At 46.9% G+C, this 18853-nt stretch overlaps 1 protein-coding gene across 19 annotated transcripts in view; it reads right to left on the bottom strand.

The window, feature by feature from the left end:
• The window catches only part of MACF1 (microtubule actin crosslinking factor 1), a gene marked incomplete at its 5' end in the record, with an annotated part of 343589 nt that overhangs the window by 49342 nt on the left and 275394 nt on the right, over positions 1 to 18853 (bottom strand). For 18 of the 19 annotated variants that reach the window (XM_082612369.1, XM_082612354.1, XM_082612360.1 and 15 more), the window contains 3 exons: positions 3837 to 4003; positions 4639 to 4809; positions 4983 to 5144. In XM_082612369.1, coding sequence (XP_082468495.1) covers positions 3837 to 4003; positions 4639 to 4809; positions 4983 to 5144 — 500 coding nt within the window. Of the gene's footprint in view, positions 1 to 3836; positions 4004 to 4638; positions 4810 to 4982; positions 5145 to 12280; positions 17755 to 18853 lie in introns of those variants that run through there. The other variant, XM_082612363.1, reaches the window with a different exon arrangement.

Genomic DNA, 18853 nt, shown 5'->3' with positions numbered 1-18853 from the left:
AAATATCAATAGTAAACAGAACACACATAAACAGCACTTTGCTGTTTTAAAGGCTTTCATAAGCAGTACCTTATTTTGATTTTGTCATGCCCTTGTAAGGTAGGCAGAATTATCCCACTATTACAAAAGAGAAAACCAACCCTGAAGGCTTAAGGGAAGATCTTTCCAGGTTGCCCACTGGGTAGCAATAGTACAATGAGGATTATAATCAGACCTTCTACTACTCTTTCTTTTTTTTTTTTTTTTTTTTTTTTTTTGCTGTACGCGGGCCTCTCACTGCTGTGGCCTCTCCCGTTGCGGAGCACAGGCTCCGGACACACAGGCTCCGCGGCCATGGCTCGCGGGCCCAGCCGCTCCGCGGCATGTGGGATCTTCCGGGATCGGGGCACGAACCCGTGTCCCCTGCATCGGCAGGCGGACTCTCAACCACTGCGCCACCAGGGAAGCCCTCTACTACTCTTTCTCCTGTTGGATGTGGCATGTGCATCCTCTGTAAATGTGACCAAAATAAAGTTTAAAGGAGTAAAAAAAAAATCATCAGTTTTCATTTCTCTTTCCCCATCACTGCTACTTCACTTGTGAGTGAAGAGAAGAGAGAGCATTTGAAGAGCAAAGGCAGACCAAGCTATGAATGAGAACCTCCCTTCCTATCTCCCCCAATCCAGTCAGGCTTCTAGTAATTTCAAGCCCCAGAGCATAACTCTGAATTCTGATTCAAGGCAAAAAATGACCTCAAACTAGCTGAATTTGCCAAGGCCAACAGCAGCCAAAAGATCTATGGACTTTATAACTGGAATCTTAAATCTGGAATCTTAAATCTTATTTAATGTAACATCCACACTTAGCTTGGATTTCAAATACCCTGTAGATTAAACTCAGCAAATTACAAAAGGAGAGAGGAAGCCTGAATGCTGGAGGCAGCCTAATAAGCAACAGACAGAAAAACCACCGCAGAACTGCACGAGCACACAGATTAACAATCAAAGGCCATGACGATGACGCTGGAGCATTAAAAACAGACTCAGTGCTATGTCATCTGAAAAGGCCCTGAAAGCATGTGACTTTTATTTCAGAAAACCTTCACTGAACACCTACTCTGGACAAACTTATCTTAATAAGAAATGATTTAATATAAAGATCTGCCATCTTAATTATCTGGAAATTTAATTATGCTCGAGTATAAAGAAAAATATAGGGCTTCCCTGGTGGCGCAGTGGTTGAGAGTCCACCTGCCAATGCAGGGGACGTGGGTTCGTGCCCCAGTCCGGGAGGATCCCACATGCCGCGGAGCGGCTGGGCCCTTGAGCCATGGCCACTGGGCCTGCGCGTCCGGGGTCTGTGCTCCGCAACGGGAGGGACCACAACAGTGAGAGGGCAGCGTACAAAAAAAAAAAAAAAAAAATATATATATATATATATATATATATATATTTCTAGATGCTATTTTTAAATGTCAATATAAAGTATAGAATTTCCTTTCTTAGTTTATGTCCACTTGCAAAATACATCTTGAATTAATAATACAACTAAAACATATAATCTTAAATATTATTAATCAAAAATTTCATTTTTAAAATATTGCTTGGTGGGTTATTTTAATTGGTTAATGACTTGCTTATAGATTTTATTCTTTTTTTAAAAAAGAATAAAATATTATATTTTATACTGGAGTATAGTTGAGTAACAATGTTGTGTTAGTTTCAGGTGTACAACAAAGTGATTCAGCTATACATATACATGTACCTATTCTTTTTTAAATTCTAAATTAAAAAAATTTCATTCTTAAAAAAAATAGCCCCTAATTTCTATGTCTTTCTTACTCACCTCTGATTTTGGAATCTGAAAGTTTGAAGGAATCAATGTAATAGGATTTGGGGTAGCAAAGAGAAGAGCTAAAATAATTTAGAGGCATCAAAAATCCAATATTAAAGAATCTAAACAAAAGTCTTTAGAATGTCTACAACAAATGACGCTGCTCTTGGTATTTCTTTAAAATATTGGCTCAGAAACTGTGTTAGACTAGGATGGAAGCAAGTAGGGCAGAAGGAAAGAGTCATAAAAAGATACATTAGGAACAAACCATGACTTTAGTGAGCTTAAGGACCTAGGAGGTAAGTACATAAAATAATGACCATAATACAAGGTACAGATGATGAGTTACAGCAGTTAAGAGGAAAGTGAAATTGTTCTATGCTTGAGGAATAAAGAAAACCTTCATAAAAGCAGGGGAGATGAACAGAAGCATTTCATGGAAGAGGCAACACCATCAGCAAAGACAGAATTAGGGAACTGACAGAAGATACTGAAGAATCGAATACGGTTTACTGCGCCCCCAAGGAATGAGAACAGTGGAAACTAAGAAAGGTAGGTTAGGGGGCTTCCCTGGTGGCGCAGTAGTTGAGAGTCCTCCTGCTGATGCAGGGGACACGGGTTCGTGCCCCGGTCCGGGAGGATCCCACATGCTGCAGAGCGGTTGGGCCCGTGAGCCATGGCCGCTAAGCCTGTGCGTCCGGAGCCTGTGCTCCGCAACGGGAGAGGCCACAACAGTGAGAAGCCCGCGTAACCGAAAAAAAAAAAAAAAGGTAGGTTAGGGCCAAACAGTAGAGGGCTTTGAATGTTGGATTAAAGAGACTTTATTTTATAGGCAACAGGGAGTCATTAAATGTCTCTGAGCGTGCAAAGAGGGGAAGGCCTGAGGGTAAGCAGCAGTGGAGTGATGATCAGGAGGCTACCTCATGGGAACTAGCCCAAGTGAGAGTTTGTAAGTCATGAACTGAGGCGAGTGGGAATTAGAGAAATGGACGGAGAGGAAAGACACTGTAGAAGTGAAATGGACAGAATTTAGCATCCTGATAGATATGGGACACAAAGCAGGGGGGAAAAAAAGGGTAAAAAATGAGGCTGAGGTTTTAAGCCTAGGAAACTGGAAGGTTAATGGTGCTATTAGTGGAAATGGATGGAGAGACAGAAGAAAAGTGGTGCAATTTGGAAATGAAAATAAGTTGAATTCTTTCATTTGTTTCTCCCACTAACGTGGAGCAAGCAAATACTTTGTAGCTCAGATAAGAAATAAGCAAGCCATGGATGGGTAGAAGTAAAGAGACTGAAGAGGGGGTTATATCTGAAGACGGCCCGTGGCTACCTAGATAATACATGATCAGCTCTACAACTCTCATACTGATTTCTGATTACTTATCATTTATTTTTAAAACTGAGAACAGTATAAGCTAAAAGTAAAGACACGGTGTGACTTATTAAGCTCAAGTGACACTGGGCTAACTTATAGCTACGGAAAGAGAAAGCACTTCCTTGGAGGAGAAAAGTATACTGCCTGTCTTGTGGCCATTTAGTGAAGAAGGTCCATGCATCTCTTGAATGCTCATTTAACAGAACCACAGACTAGCTCCTAGATTTAAGAACATCTAATATTAGGATAAGCTAACGGAAAAGAACATGATAAATTTCAACTCCAAGTATCGAAAACATTATTTATAAATATGAATGGAAAAAATCTGTTTCCAAAACTCAGAAAATAACTTGGCTGGATTGTAGGAGTCTGCGTCTGCTGTTTGGAACCAAGATTATATTGCAACAGAACACCACCAAAAAGCAATGAGTCTTCCAGGTCTCAGAAATTTATGGAGTAGCTTAGGCTCATTTCCTGAGTTACTCTGGTTATGAGGATCACCTCTAAAAACTTATCTCTCTTCAAGATAAAAGCCGTTAAGCACCTACCAAAGCACTGTATGAATCATCCAGGGGCTTTTAGAGCACCTCAGTGATACAAGTCAGAAACTGCCTCTGACCTATATTCCTCAAAACCCCAGTGGCTTTACCTGGCTGCTGCCTTGCTGAGTAGTCCTGTCCATCTACTTTCAAGACTCTCCAACTGCCCAGTGATCTTCTCTCTATCAGCCCACTCAGCTGCCTGGGCTATTCTGCCTCCTTCTGCTTGAAGCATGTCTACTGTGGCCTTTCGATCATCTAGGAGCCGCTGGAGCAACTGATGTACATGTTTAAAAGGAATGAAAAGTGATAACATGGGGTCACTTTAAAATCTGAAACAAGGAAAACAAACAAAATGCAAAACCTCACCCCACTGAGCCCTAAGTTTAATTGAATAATGAAGTTTTTTTTTTTTCATCCTGAGGCAAAAACATGAGATATAATTCCTACCACCCATATAAACTTTTCATACACTTAGGGTTTTAAATGGAGCAGTGACTATCATTATGTGACTGATAGGGAACTTAGTTTGAACCAGAAGAAAAAGGCACTGAAATGGAAATTAAACCAAAAATATATACATATATAGATAGAACCTTATACATGATATACATTATTTAAATATTACTGACCCAAAAAACACTAAAAACCTCTTAAGATAAAGTGGTGACTGAAACACTGAAATAGGATAAGTGAACAAGCAAAATTGTTCAGTTCAATACATGTCATGGTAATCTAGGAGATTATAAAGTAAGATGATGAAAATCAATTTCCATCTTTCTTTTCTGGATCACACAAGGTAGGTTAGGATTCTACTAAAACCCCTGAATATGCTCCTGAAACCATAAGCAAATGTGCTGTCTGTCATTCCCTACGGCTGTTACAGTTCACTGCCCCAACATTCTCACTTACCTTCTGTTCTTGGATCTGTGCTTTCACCACTTTATACTCAGCAGATGGGGGTTTCTGATTGGCTATGAGCTCCTCAGTGTCTGCCAACCAGCTGAGCAATGGCTCCAAGGCATCTTGGAACTTCCCACAATGCAACAAAGCCTCCTGGAGTTGTGCGATTCTTTGTGCAACCTGTATCACAGACATGGAGGTTCATTACGAGAAAGGAGAGAGCTTTTAAATGACTACTCACCCCTTTTTGTAACTACAGATTGGAACTGCAAATTTTTATTTGCATTCAGGTGCCAGGGAAACCAGAGATTGCAATGTCTCTTTTCCCTGCCCTCCATTCCCAGTATACTCACCTTTTTATTCAATGTGTTCCACCGAGCGTTGATCTCTTCCATGTCATGTTCCAAACCCTGCACATCACAGTTTTTTCCGGCACTCTGGATCAAGCCCTGGCCGAGTCCATTCACCTGCTGTAGTTTCATCTGAAGAGGATCCACCTGCTCTTTCTGAAACACCTAGATAATTGTAAGCCAAAGAAGGTGTAATCTAAAGGCAATGAGATCCTCTACACCACACAGTGACTGGTTATTCTTGGGAGATTTATGACTTAACAAGGGAGGGCCAGGAATAACAAGAGGAAACAAGCCATTTGTACGGGAAAGTATCAAGGAAACATGTGGTTTCATATTTCAATACATACATTCTCTTACGGACAAGTAATTACAGAGAGTTACAGCACTACTTAGGCATTTAACCCAATGACTCATGGTTTGTTTGTTTTTTAATCTTCTTAATTTTTAATGCAAAAAGCTATAGAGAATAAAACCAGCACCAGCCTCAAGATATCATGAAAGTGTGATGCATATCAGTCCTAACAGGGAAGACTGACTAGTATTTAAGATTAAAAATACCTTGGGGAATAGCTTTAATTGACCACTGATACATGCAATGCTCTTCTCTGACTTGGACTAATAACTCAATTAGCCAAAACATATTAATGGTGTGAAGAACACCAACCTCATAGCTTAATCCCCCTGTGGCTATTTAACTCCATTCTGTTCCAAGGCCATAGACCACACATGGCCAATAATCTTGAAATAATATTCCTCTGATTACAAAGGGAAATGGGCCAGTAATACTGGGAGATGTCCTTAACAACTTCAGACACCTACTCTGAGTAAGACGTAGGTATACATAAAATATTTTTAAAATAATGATACTATATATCCATGTTCACCATGAAACAATGGAATTTTAAAACAATATGAACGAGTGTAACAAGCAATGTGAATGTTTCTTTCTAATGCAGTCAAGGTCCATTATTACTTGGAACTTCCTAAAAGGAAACAAAGAGTCACAAGAGAACAGTATTTTTGCCACTAATGGTATTAAGGAAAAGAATGAGATAAATATTTGTCCCTAAGATCAGATTCCTCTCAATTATCAGAGGATAAAATGAGCCATATTTCCACTAGTCTAGATCTATTTCCATTCTTTTCTCTTCCATAAAAAGTTCCTTCAGTTTCAGTGAGACAGGTGAGCCAATTAAAGCCAAAGAATGACAGAAAATCGAAGAGGACAAAAATAAATGTGAAAGAAAATTATAAGTTTGGGTAAGACTAATTTTGGCCTATGTGAGACCACAGATCACACTAGGATTAGGAAACTGATTCTAGCAAGAGTGGTCTGTGGCTGAACAAGTGAGTCACCAGGGAGGAAAGGCTCCAGGGAACATTGAAAAAGGAAGGTTATACGGGTACTCACCAGTGGGCTTCATTTTACACTATAATCCGATTACACCATATTTTGTTAGGCAACACTACAAGGCAGTTCAGCTAAAAATGACTGTTACTCTAACATGGTTCCCAGAGAAAGCAAGTACTATGATTCTATTTTGTGTTAAAGATGTTTTCACTGCAGAAAAATCAGAGCAGAGGGGGGAAAAACAACTCCCACGGCTTAAGCTGCTTGAGTGCAACAAAACGGCTGTGGGGCAGGGGTTGGAAAGGCAAAGAAAGCAGAAATGCCTAAGGTACAGAGAGAAGATGTCAAGTCCACACTGAAGAGCCCCCTTTTACTCAGTAATTAAATCCTGTCTCATGCTATGACTGATATTTAATTTTTTCTCTGTTGTGCCAATATGGTAGCCAACAGCTACTTGTGGCTCTTTAACTAGAAATTCAGTTCCTCAACCACACTAGCCACATTTCATCGGGTCAACAGCCACGTGTGGCTAGGGCCTAATGTATTGGGCAACACAGAGAATACCTCCTCTCCTGGCAAGAAGCTCTATGGGCTATCAATGTAAATGACACAGAAAAGCAAAAATAAAATTTAAATAGCTTAACAATCTCTTTCATATAACAGAGTGAATTCTTTTCTTAAAAGTTGGATTTACTTTGTTCGTGAACATTTCACATAGAAGCATTAGAGGTTACTTCATTTCCCATGCCCACTCTATGGATTAAGTTGACAGGGAATGGGTATTTGTCTCATTTTTTTCCCCAGAAGTTAAAAAATATATGAAAGTGCCTCTAGATACTTAAGTAGTTTAAATATTTATATTGAACACCAGTGAACGGAAGGTTAAAGAAAGTAAATTTGAAAACACTTGCTCCTTTTCTCTCAACTCCCAAATAAAGCTGTTGTGCAAAACCAGTGCTTTTAAGATACATTAAATTCCTACTCCTAACTACTTCAATTGGACTGTGCCATGTTATTAACTAACCAGTGCTGGCAGACATTTCCCAGAGCAGAACACTAGTAAAAATTATTGCAAGGCTGTAAGATGCAACAGGGACATAAAACAGAAAACTTCCCAAAGAACTTCTTCAAATGCTTTTATCTTTGGTAACACCACAGTCTCCCAGTTTTCATACTGACTGATCCTTTTTTGAGGTCCTTTGCCCTCTTCCTCTTCTAGATCTCCAAATGTTAGCCTTTGGGGGTAGTGATAAGAGTAGCATGTCAGTCCTGAGCCCTCTTCTCATTCCACAGTCTCCTCTAGGCAATTCTATCCATTTCTATGGCTTTAAATACTTACCATGATAAATGCTCATCACTAAAATTTATATGTATCTTCTGAACTTCAAATCTGGATATCCAACTACTTGCTTAATACTGCCATACAAATGAGTCACAGGCATCTTGAACTTAACCATTCCAAAATCGAACCTGCTAACTTCCTCTCCCCCAAATCTGTTCTTCCCTAAGGAATTTACTACTGCCCCCATTGTATGGCTGTGAGCATAACTGACGCCATTTTGGGCCCTTAGAGTTTCTCCCGTCCTTTTGCTGACCCAACCCAGGACTGTACCGTACAGTAAATCACTTCTCTGTTGTCACGGGCTTTGTAGGTAATAGATATTGTTTAATAATCATCAGGACCCAGTAGCCCCTATGCTCCGTTAGTCCCCAAACAATGATGAAAACCTTCGCTGACATATATTCCTGGCGCCCATGAGACTAGTACCCGTTCATAAATCTTGACTTAGGAATGCACGTCCTTTTTCCAAGCACCTGCTGCCCCCACCCCATAAACCCCAGACCCTAGGTTAACTGTAGAATTGTCCCAGTGGCCTCCTGGGCGGTGCAGAGTGCAGCTGCGAATGCTTCAGAGTTGTTGTTGTCTGTCTGATCCCACCCTGACAGTAAGTTACCCTATAATAAACTGATCCATTGATTATATGGAGCTACCTGCCTCCTTTTTTGGTCTCAAGATGCCTTCTCGGTTTAATGAGTACTTTTTGTTCCCTCCACCCTCCAACACCCATCCACTCAGTTGTGCAAACCAGAACTAGAAGCCATCCTTGATAACTCCCCCTCACTCCCTCCCAATATGAAAGCCATTATCAGGTCTTATTGATTCTGCCTCCAAACTGTATCTTAGATCCATCCCATTGTCTTCAAATCCACTGACACCCCTCTAGTCCAAGCCACCTGGACAATTGCAGTAATGTAGCAAGCAGGCTTCTTTACTCTGTCCTTGATCCACTGCAATCCACTCTAAACACAGTTGTCAGTGTGATTTTTTTTTTAAGTTGCGAACCATTCTGTGTTTTCTGTATTACATGTGAATAATCATAATACGAACTAACAAATACAAGACAAAAGAAATCTGAGATTTATAAACCCTGGATAATGTTGAGAATGCTACTGTCAGTGTGAACCAGTTTTCTCTATCTTTAAGCTGAGAGTCATCTTTTAAAAAACGTAAATGAAATCATTTCACTCCCCTACTTAAAATCTTTCAATAGCTTCTTTCGGCTCTTAAGGTAGAAATCCTTTTGAGGACTTCTTTCTCAGCCCCTGCATCATCTGGCCCCTTCCTAACTCTCCAGGTTTACTGCAAGGCACTCTTCCGGAACCCTTGCTCACTGTGGTCAAGCCACTTGGCTTTCTTCTAGTTCTAACATGCCAAGCTCTTCCCAGCTACCATTTCCTTTGTCTGGAATGCTCTTCCCTCTGACTCTCTGAGTAACTAAGTAACTTATCCTTCAGGTTTTAGTTTTAAAATTCCTTCCCTGACACCACAATTGAAGTTAAATACCCTTATTGTTTCTCATCATAACCTTTATTTTTTATTCAAAGCATTTGCCACATTTGTAACCATGTATTTGTGTCATTTTTGCTTAATGTCTGCCTCCCCTACTACAGTATAAGTTCCACAAGGGCAGGGACCATGCCGATGCTATTCACTGCAGAAGCCCCAGTGCCTGGCTCAGAGTAGCTACACAATAAATATTTATCCAGTAAATGAATGAATCTTTGCATAGAAACGGTGTTAGAGAAAGCAAACAAATCCATAAAAGTTCTGCTGGTCAGCTGAGTATTCAAACACTGACCTGAAGTTGCGGGGCTCCCCAATTTTTTGTTTAAAAAGACTTTCTTGGCAAATTTTAATTTTATAGAACCACTGTTTTATACAAAAGTTTTTTTTCTTCCATTGAACCAATGACTGGAAATAAGACTAAGGAAGTCTATACATGAGGAGAGCGCTTAAATAACCACATATTGTTCTTAGTGGGCCTAGGATCCCACTACAGAAATAGCAAGCGGGGCTTCCCTGGTGGTGCAGTGGTTGAGAATCTGCCTGCTAATGCAGGGGACACGGGTTCAAACCCTGGTCTGGGAGGAACCCACATGCCGCAGAGCAACTAGGCCCGTGAGCCACAACCACTGAGCCTGCGCGTCTGGAGCCTGTGCTCCGCAACAAGAGAGGCCGAGATAGTGAGAGGCCCACGCACCGCGATGAAGAGTGGCCCCCGCTTGCCACAACTAGAGAAAGCCCTCGCACAGAAACGAAGACCCAACACAGCAAAAATAAATTAATTAATTAATAAACTCCTACCCCCAACATCTTAAAAAAAAAAAAAAGAAATAGAAATAGCAAGCAAGTTCTGGCCTTCTGTTTCCTCTATCAAACCTTCTTGTGATTGCAATTGAAAGCTTATATCTATTTTAACCATGTATACATGTGGACATTTGTACATACATGTGCAGAGGATCTAAAGCAGTTCATTTTAAATCACAGATTTTGCAGCTGGGCTACTATTTCCTTCTCCTGTCATTTATATCAGGTAATATTTCATAAAATGACAACCTCCTGTAGCTGGAAGGATCCTTAGAAATTACCTAGCCCCACCTACTCATTTTGTAGATGGGGAAACAGAGATCCCAGAGACTGATATTAAGGGTTTCTCTGAATATTCTTCCTTTATGCAGATTTGACTGGCTCTTTGTAAGGTAATCCCTATATTTCATTGATTACTGCTGTAGGCTTTATACTAGAAATATTCTGTATAATCAAGAATGCTGGTGCCTTTGGATAGGTTGCTGGGATCTTAGTGTCAATCCCAAATTCAGTAAAACTCAGAAAACTGAATCAAATCCCTCAATCTGAAAGGTGATGCATTCTAATTTGATGGGATGCCTAATTACAAAATAATTGGCGAAGCCCAGGTGACACTACCACCACTCAGCTCTGCAGGAGGATCTGTGGCACAGGTGACGGCTTATAGCCTACAATCAAGATGATTTTTCATTGCTGGCAGCTGCATGTTTAATTGGTCCTCTAGCTAAGGCTGCCCTGAAAGGTTCTGCAATGGGGTGAACCCATCTTTCTTGCAGCATCCATGGATATTCAGGAGATTAATATTCATCCACTCGCAATAGGGAAGGCATACTACGAAGAAGGCACTGTTCTGGGTCCCGGGGATGGTGTAAAATCAAAACCACCTCCTCACTCAGTAACCCCTGACTGTATTTGACTAAACTTCTAACTCCTTCACTGCTTACCAGCGACCAAATGACGACAGGACAGTGAACTGTAGAAAGCTGCCACTCTCAAAATCCTTTGACTAAGAATGCTCAAGGATAGGAAACCTGGGAAGAGGGTTCACAACACATTCTGTTTTCTAACATCAGGAATCTCAAAATCCTGGAGCTAAGAGAGACCCAGGAGGACATCAGCCCAATTCTTATTTTATGGATTAAGAAACAAGAGGTCCAGGAAAGGAAAAGTGACTGCTTCAGGATACAAAGTTTGACATGATTAAAATGCCTCTTTTTCATAAATATTATTGTGCCTTATTAGGCTTTTAAAAACACACATTTGTATTAAAAAACTGTTATTCACACATCTATATATGGCTTTCCTCCAACCCGCCTTGGTGAATTCTTTCAACTAACCAACATATCTATTTGAAAGGGAAAGGCGGGGGCTTCCCTGGTGGCTCAGTGGCTAAGAATCCGCCTGGCAATGCAGGAGACACGAGCCCTGGTCTGGGAAGATCCCACATGCTGTGGAGCAACTAAGCCCCTGCACCACAGCTACTGAGCCTGCGCTCTAGAGCCCACAAGCCACAACTACTGAGCCCATGTGCCACAACTACTGAAGCCCGCGCGCCTAGAGCCCATGCTCCACAACAAGAGAAGCCACCACAATGAGAAGGCTGCGCACCACAATGAAGAGTAGCCCCCGCTCGCCACAACTAGAGAAAGCCTGTGAGCAGCAACGCAGCCATAAATAAATAAATAGATAGATAGAAAAAAAGGGAAAGGGGGGGAGCATATTGATAGTAATTGAAATCTTCTATGTTTGGTGCGTTGAATGGATTATCTCATTTTATCCTCACAACCCTCAAAGGGTTCTTCTGCCTTAACAAATGAAGAAACTGGAGCCTCAGGACATTTAACTGTCTCAGGGTGGTTAAAAAGTACTCCAGGTCTCACTCCAAAGTCCACATTCTAGCCTCTACCTGACTGCTGACATCACCAATGAATAAGCAGCCTCTTGATTTAGGAAAGAACATGCTTATTGTAAAATTCAAAAGCAGAATCACCCTTTCTTGTTAATAATCTTTTTCAAAATGTAAGCCAAAAACTGTTTACATCCCTGTTTTCTTTGGGTTTTGCTTATGTCTGAATTAAAAACAATGAGAGTCTGAATTATAAAGTTTTTCAGCAGGTAAAAACACATTTTCCCCATAAACTCAATAAAAAGACCAAAAAAGACCAGAAAAGCCCAGACACCCCAAAGGGAACCAAAGAAAGAACAATCTGTGCCCTTTCTAATCACCACCAAGTCAGAGAACTTGCAAATCTCACTTTACTCTCCAGATCCTTCCCCAACAATATGAGCAACAATTACCTCATTTGAATTTAATCCATCAACTGCAGCCAGAGGCACTTTCCCATGCAGCACTGTGCCAGTCACCTCTTTCATTCCAAATGCTGGGGAATCAAGGTCCTCCTTGATCCACATTCCAGCAGGGGAAGCCTCCTCTAGAACAGGACTTCCTTCTTCTAAGACAGGCACTGAGTCAGTATGGGTAGTATCTCCCTGGAAGGGTACGCCAGCAGGGAACACTTCCTCCACAGCAGGCACTGTAGCAGCCGGGGCGGCAGGCTCCCCTGGGGTGGGCACTGCAGCAGTGGGGGCAGCAGGCTCCCCTGGGGTGGGCACTGCAGCAGCCGGGGCGGCAGCCTCCCCTGCGGTGGGCACTGCAGCATCTGGGGCGGCAGGCTCCTCTGGGGTGGACACTGCAGCAACTAGGGCTGCAAACTTCCCTGGGGTGGGCACTGCAGCAGCTGGGGCGGCAGGCTCCTCTGGGGTGGGCACCACAGTAGTGGGAGGTGCAGGTTCCCCTGGGGTGGGCACTGCAGCAGCTGGGGCGGCAGGCTCCCCTGGGGTGGGCACTGCAGGAGCTGGGGCTGCAGGCTCCCCTGGGGTGGGCACTGCAGCAGCTGGGGCGGCAGGCTCCTCTGGGGTGGACACTGCAGCAGTCGGGGCGGCAGGCTCCTCTGGGGTGGACACTGCAGCAGCTAGGGCTGAAAACTCCCCTGGGGTGGGCACTGCAGCAGCTGGGGCTGCAGACCCCTCTGGGGTGGACACTGCAGCAGCTAGGGCTGCAAACTTCCCTGGGGTGGGCACTGCAGCAGCTGGGGCGGCAGGCTCCCCTGGGGTGGGCACCACAGTAGTGGGAGGTGCAGGTTCCCCTGGGGTGGGCACTGCAGCAGCTGGGGCGGCAGGCTCCCCTGGGGTGGGCACTGCAGCAGCTGGGGCGGCAGGCTCCCCTGGGGTGGACACTGCAGCAGTCGGGGCGGCAGGCTCCCCTGGGGTGGGCACTGCAGCAGCTGGGGCGGCAGGCTCCTCTGGGGTGGACACTGCAGCAGCTAGGGCTGCAAACTCCCCTGGGGTGGGCACTGCAGCAGCTGGGGCGGCAGGCTCCCCTGGGGTGGGCACTGCAGCAGCTGGGGCTGCAGGCTCCACTGGGGTGGACACTGCAGCAGTCGGGGCGGCAGGCTCCCCTGGGGTGGGCACTGCAGCAGCTGGGGCGGCAGGCTCCTCTGGGGTGGACACTGCAGCAGCTAGGGCTGAAAACTCCCCTGGGGTGGGCACTGCAGCAGCTGGGGCTGCAGGCTCCCCTGGGGTGGGCACCACAGTAGTGGGAGGTGCAGGTTCCCCTGGGGTGGGCACTGCAGCAGCTGGGGCGGCAGGCTCCCCTGGGGTGGGCACTGCAGGAGCTGGGGCGGCAGGCTCCCCTGGGGTGGGCACTGCAGGAGCTGGGGCGGCAGGCTCCCCTGGGGTGGGCACTGCAGCAGCTGGGGCGGCAGGCTCCTCTGGGGTGGACACTGCAGCAGCTGGGGCGGCAGGCTCCTCTGGGGTGGGCACTGCAGGAGCTGGGGCTGCAGGCTCCCCTGGGGTGGGCACTGCAGCAGCTGGGGCTGCAGGCTCCACTGGGGTGGGCACTGCAGGAGCTGGGGCGGCAGGCTCCCCTGGGGTGGGCACTGCAGCAGTGGGGGCGGCAGGCTCCTCTGGGGTGGGCACCACAGTAGTGGGAGGTGCAGGTTCCCCTGGGGTGGGCACTGCAGCAGCGGGGGCGGCAGGCTCCCCTGGGGTGGGCACTGCAGGAGCTGGGGCGGCAGGCTCCCCTGGGGTGGGCACTGCAGCAGTGGGGGCGGCAGGCTCCTCTGGGGTGGGCACCACAGTAGTGGGAGGTGCAGGTTCCCCTGGGGTGGGCACTGCAGCAGCGGGGGCGGCAGGCTCCCCTGGGGTGGGCACTGCAGGAGCTGGGGCGGCAGGCTCCCCTGGGGTGGGCACTGCAGGAGCTGGGGCAGCAGGCTCCCCTGGGGTGGGCACTGCAGGAGCTGGGGCGGCAGGCTCCCCTGGGGTGGGCACTGCAGGAGCTGGGGCGGCAGGCTCCACTGGGGTGGGCACTGCAGGAGCTGGGGCGGCAGGCTCCCCTGGGGTGGGCACTGCAGGAGCTGGGGCGGCAGGCTCCCCTGGGGTGGTCACTGCAGGAGCTGGGGCTGCAGGCTCCCCTGGGGTGGGCACTGCAGGAGCTGGGGCTGCAGGCTCCACTGGGGTGGGCACTGCAGGAGCTGGGGCTGCAGGCTCCCCTGGGGTGGTCACTGCAGGAGCTGGGGCGGCAGGCTCCCCTGGGGTGGGCACTGCAGGAGCTGGGGCGGCAGGCTCCACTGGGGTGGGCACTGCAGCAGCTGGGGCTGCAGGCTCCCCTGGGGTGGGCACTGCAGCAGCTGGGGCGGCAGGCTCCCCTGGAGTGGGCACTGAAGTAGTGGGGGTGGCAGGCTCCTCTGGGGTGGACACTGCAGCAGCTGGGGCGGCAGGCTCCCCTGGAGTGGGCACTGAAGTAGTGGGGGTGGCAGGCTCCTCTGGGGTGGACACTGCAGCAGCTGGGGCTGCAGAACCCTCTGGGGTGGACACTGCAGCAGCTGGGGCTGCAAACTCCCCTGGGGTGGGCACTGCAGCAGCTGGGGCAGCAGGCTCCCCTGGGGTGGGCACTGCAGCAGCTGGAGCAGTCCACTCCAGGGAGGATTCTGTAACAGCTAGTACATCCTCCTCTGTGATGGCCACTGAAGCAGGTGAAGCAGTCCCCTCAGGAGCAGGCACTGCAACAGCTGGGGCAGCAGCCCTCTCTGTAGCTGATACTGCAGCAGCTGGGACATGTGCCTCCATGGTGGCCACTGGAACAACAGGTACTTCCTCCTCTGGGAAGGGCACTGTAAGAGCAACTATAGCAGTTCCCTCTGGGGCAGGCACTGCAGCATCTAGGGCATCTTCTTCTACAGTGGGCACTGCAGCAGCTGGGTCAGGCTTCTGTGGGATGGGTATCCATTCCTCCAAAATTGGTTCCGTATTACTAGCCTTGGTAACTTGTTCCTCCAGAAGGATATTTAGCAATGAATCTGAATCTCTCATTTCTGTTTCCCCTCCCTCCAATGAGGCCACATTCAGCTTGGGCTTTATGTCATTCACAGTTTCCACTCCATCTCTGCTATGTCCCAGTCCTCCAACCTGCAGGTGCAGACTCAGGATCTCTGACTCTGGGGATTTCCTCTGGAGATCCTGGGAGACCCACTCTGGGAGGTCACTAGGAAGATGTGCTGGGGCTCGGTCCTCCAGCCTGGCATCATAACCCAGTGCCTGTGCTTCACCATCCTCATCACAAGCTCCTTCCACGGACAACAATTCACAAAGGTCCACATCTCCCAAGGAAGTCAGACTGTTATTTCCTTGATTAATAGCTCCTTTCTCACCTTCCCAATGGATCTCATCTGTTAGTAAATGTGAATCATATGGTAACGCCTCTACTTCAGATCCTGAGGTAACATCTATTAGTTCATAGCTAACAGCAGAACTGAGGGGGACTCTCTCCACACACTCCTCAGCATTCCCCTCAACTTCACTACAGTCCAGCTGGGACAAACTGCCATTTTCTTTGGCCAGCTTGGCTTCAAAGCCTGATACATTTTCTTCATGAGAAGCCCTGTGATCAGAGTTGGACAATCCTCCTGGGTCTGGCTTTCCCGGTGACTCCAGATCAGCTGGGTGTCTAAAGTTAAATTCCCCTGCAGTCTCGGGGCTAAAAGGCACTTTTTCACCCTCCTCCTCACTAACAGTGGAAGCGCCCCTCACGGTATCAGAGTAGGCAGTAAGTTCCAAAGTATTAGGCACCTGGGAAGAATCCAGGGCATTAAAATAGTCACAATCCAACCCAGGATCAGAGTCCTTTGCTCTTACATTTAAAAGGCCTACATGCTCCTTTTCTAAGGCAGCCCCTGGAAAATGACTAATTACAAGTGAATTTTCTGCATCCTGGGATGGGGCCAGCCCTTCAGAAGAGGCTTGAGTCTCCAGCTCAACTAAAGGAGTTACTCCTTCTTCACATAAACACTCCTTTTCAAGTTCAAGAAACATCTGCACTGAATCTGTGTCAGAGAGCTGCTCTGAATTGGCAGGACCAACAGTACATTCTAAATCTGAAACAAGACCCTCTAGCCCCTGAGCAGTTCTGTTTCTCAGTTCTCCTACAGCACTCTCACCTGTTAGGACACAACTGTAATCAAGCGATGCATCCTTGAGAACAGACGCCAAAAGGTTCTTAGCTGGCTGTGGGTCATCAGAACAACAGATCTGACCAAGAGCTAGGTGGTCAAAAGTCCCCAAGACAGCAGCTGAGAAGTCGGCTCCATCCTCCACCACTGCTACAGTGTTTTCTTGCTCTCTTTCTTCGAAAACATCTGCCAGGCTGTTCCTTTCCTCATCTGCCATTAGAAAAGTCTTTCCTCTCTCTGACAGTTTCTCTTCCTCCCACTCCTCCTCAGCCTCCATCATAATCCATCGTTCATCCTCCTCAAACTTTAGCTCAGATTCTGTTTTCTCTCTCAGGCTGGGGGTTATGAGAATATGCAACTCTGGATCCAACAGCTCTTCACTCAGGCAAGGGGAGAGAGGTGGCATTTCTACAGTGCAACCTGTGTCCTGAAGGGGGTGCTGCTTCTCGCCAAAGCCTCCCTTAGCCAAACTTTTCATGGCTCTGGGCCAGGTTGCACTTGAGAATCTGTGTTCCCGCGTTACATCTGTGTTACCACTTGCTGCTGCAGCTTCTGACTCTAGAGGCTGGAATTCACGGGGAGAGATCTCACTGTGCTGCTGAAATCTGAAGTCTTGGCAATCTCCACCTAAGTTTTTCACATCCTGCCCTTCTGGAATACCTATGGATTTGGACACATGTTCCAGAGTTACGGACTCTGACTGAGGTTCCCTGTGGTCCAAATGACCAGAACTTTCTGTTAATGCAGAACTGGATTCCTTCTTCTCTTGCAAGCAAGGATGTGAAGCACCAGCTTCGGAAACCTCACTGAGAGAAGCTTCCATCCTTTCTGCAAATTCTGGGAAATTCGGTGGCATGAAGGACTTCCATGATCTCCTGTTAACATTGTCTTTGCGTTCTGCATTTGGCCGCCTTCTGGGTGGCACAGGTGCTGACTTCTGCACATCACTGCTTAGCTTTAGTGCATCAAATATTATTCTCTCATCCAACTTTTTGCTTTCTGGTGCTCTGGATTCAAAAACATTAGCTGCTGCTCCTAATGTACCATTGCTGGATATAGTACTTCCTTCTATCTTTTCCATGGTGCTTTTTGAAGTCTGATTAAGCTTTGACCCCTGGTCAATTTGTTCATTTATCCTCATTGTATCATATATAGATCGCTGCGGAACATAGCAATCCTCTATATAGCCATCCTCCTCCTCTCCTTTCCCCAGGCAGATGGGGTTCTGCCTTAAACAGTCTGGCCTGCTGAGTGGCTTACCCATATTTTTCAAACAAGATGAACCATCAACCTTTAAAAAGTTTCTCACGGGTTCCCCCCAAATGCATTCTGCATAAGTTAAAAATCCTTTTACATGTTCGTAACCTCAAACCACCAATTGGAACTTCCCTCCAGAAAGGCCTGGAAGTCCCACTTTGAAACCATTCTGAGAGACGCTCTAAGAACAGCTTTCTTCTCACAGGTTAGCAGCCTCATAGTTGCAGGCAGATAAATGGTACAATGTATTCAACAAACAAAATAATTCCTTCTATGGCTTTTTTGTTTTTTTTAAGAGCACTGCTCTTTCCAATTCAGTCAGTTAAAAAAAATCATCTGATATTGACAAGTCTTATTCAATATCTAGTTCCACTCACTTCTCACCCAAGCAGAGTTGGAAGCAGAGGATTTATATCGATTGTGTCCTTTAATAACAATGGCACAGCCCCTCTGGTCTTCAAGTATGGCCCAAGCTCCTAGGAATTCCTTTCATTTTATCCTCAGTTCCAGCCCTGGAGAGTCCAGCTGGTCTGAATTAGCCATTCGTCCTCCCTAGTTCGGGTGTTTGCATTTGAACTGGGCTGGTCGGCGGATATTCCTGCAACTTTAAACACAGGAAGTCCTTCATTCGCGGCCAGCTTGGGGCTTCCTGTCTCCAAAACATCATGGCATTGTTGTGGCTCCCAGAACAGCCCTGCGCCGTGGCCGCCAAACAAGGCGAGGGGAGCCCGGCGCCGGGCCTTTTAGAGACCGGCAGGCTGCAGCGGCGGCCGAGGGTCACTCGGAAGGGCTCGCTCAGCGCTGCTCCCCCGCGCCGTGCCGCGCGCCCCGAGGGCCAGGGTTGCCTCACCGCAGGCTGGCAGGTGGCTCCCGGCCGCGCCGGCCTCCGGTCCCGCGCTCAGGAAGTTAGTTTGTCCCTCCGGCAGCTGAGTCCCGTGTGCTGTGGGCGCCGCTTCCCCCGCCGCCTCCAGTCCCCGGCCCGCAGCCGCCGCGCCGCGGGCTGCATGTCAAGCAGCCGCCTCTATTCTCCGCCGCCGCCGGCCCCGCCGTCCTCCCCGCCCGCAGCTGTCACGGTCCCGGCATGCAAACTTCTGGCTGGGAACAAAAG

The sequence above is a fragment of the Mesoplodon mirus genome (genome assembly GCF_964341445.2).
Source record: "Mesoplodon mirus genome assembly, chromosome: 3".
Taxonomy (NCBI): Eukaryota; Metazoa; Chordata; class Mammalia; order Artiodactyla; family Ziphiidae; genus Mesoplodon; species Mesoplodon mirus.
The sequence above is the reverse complement of the archived record's forward strand: the minus strand, read 5'-3'. Positions and strand labels throughout refer to the sequence as shown.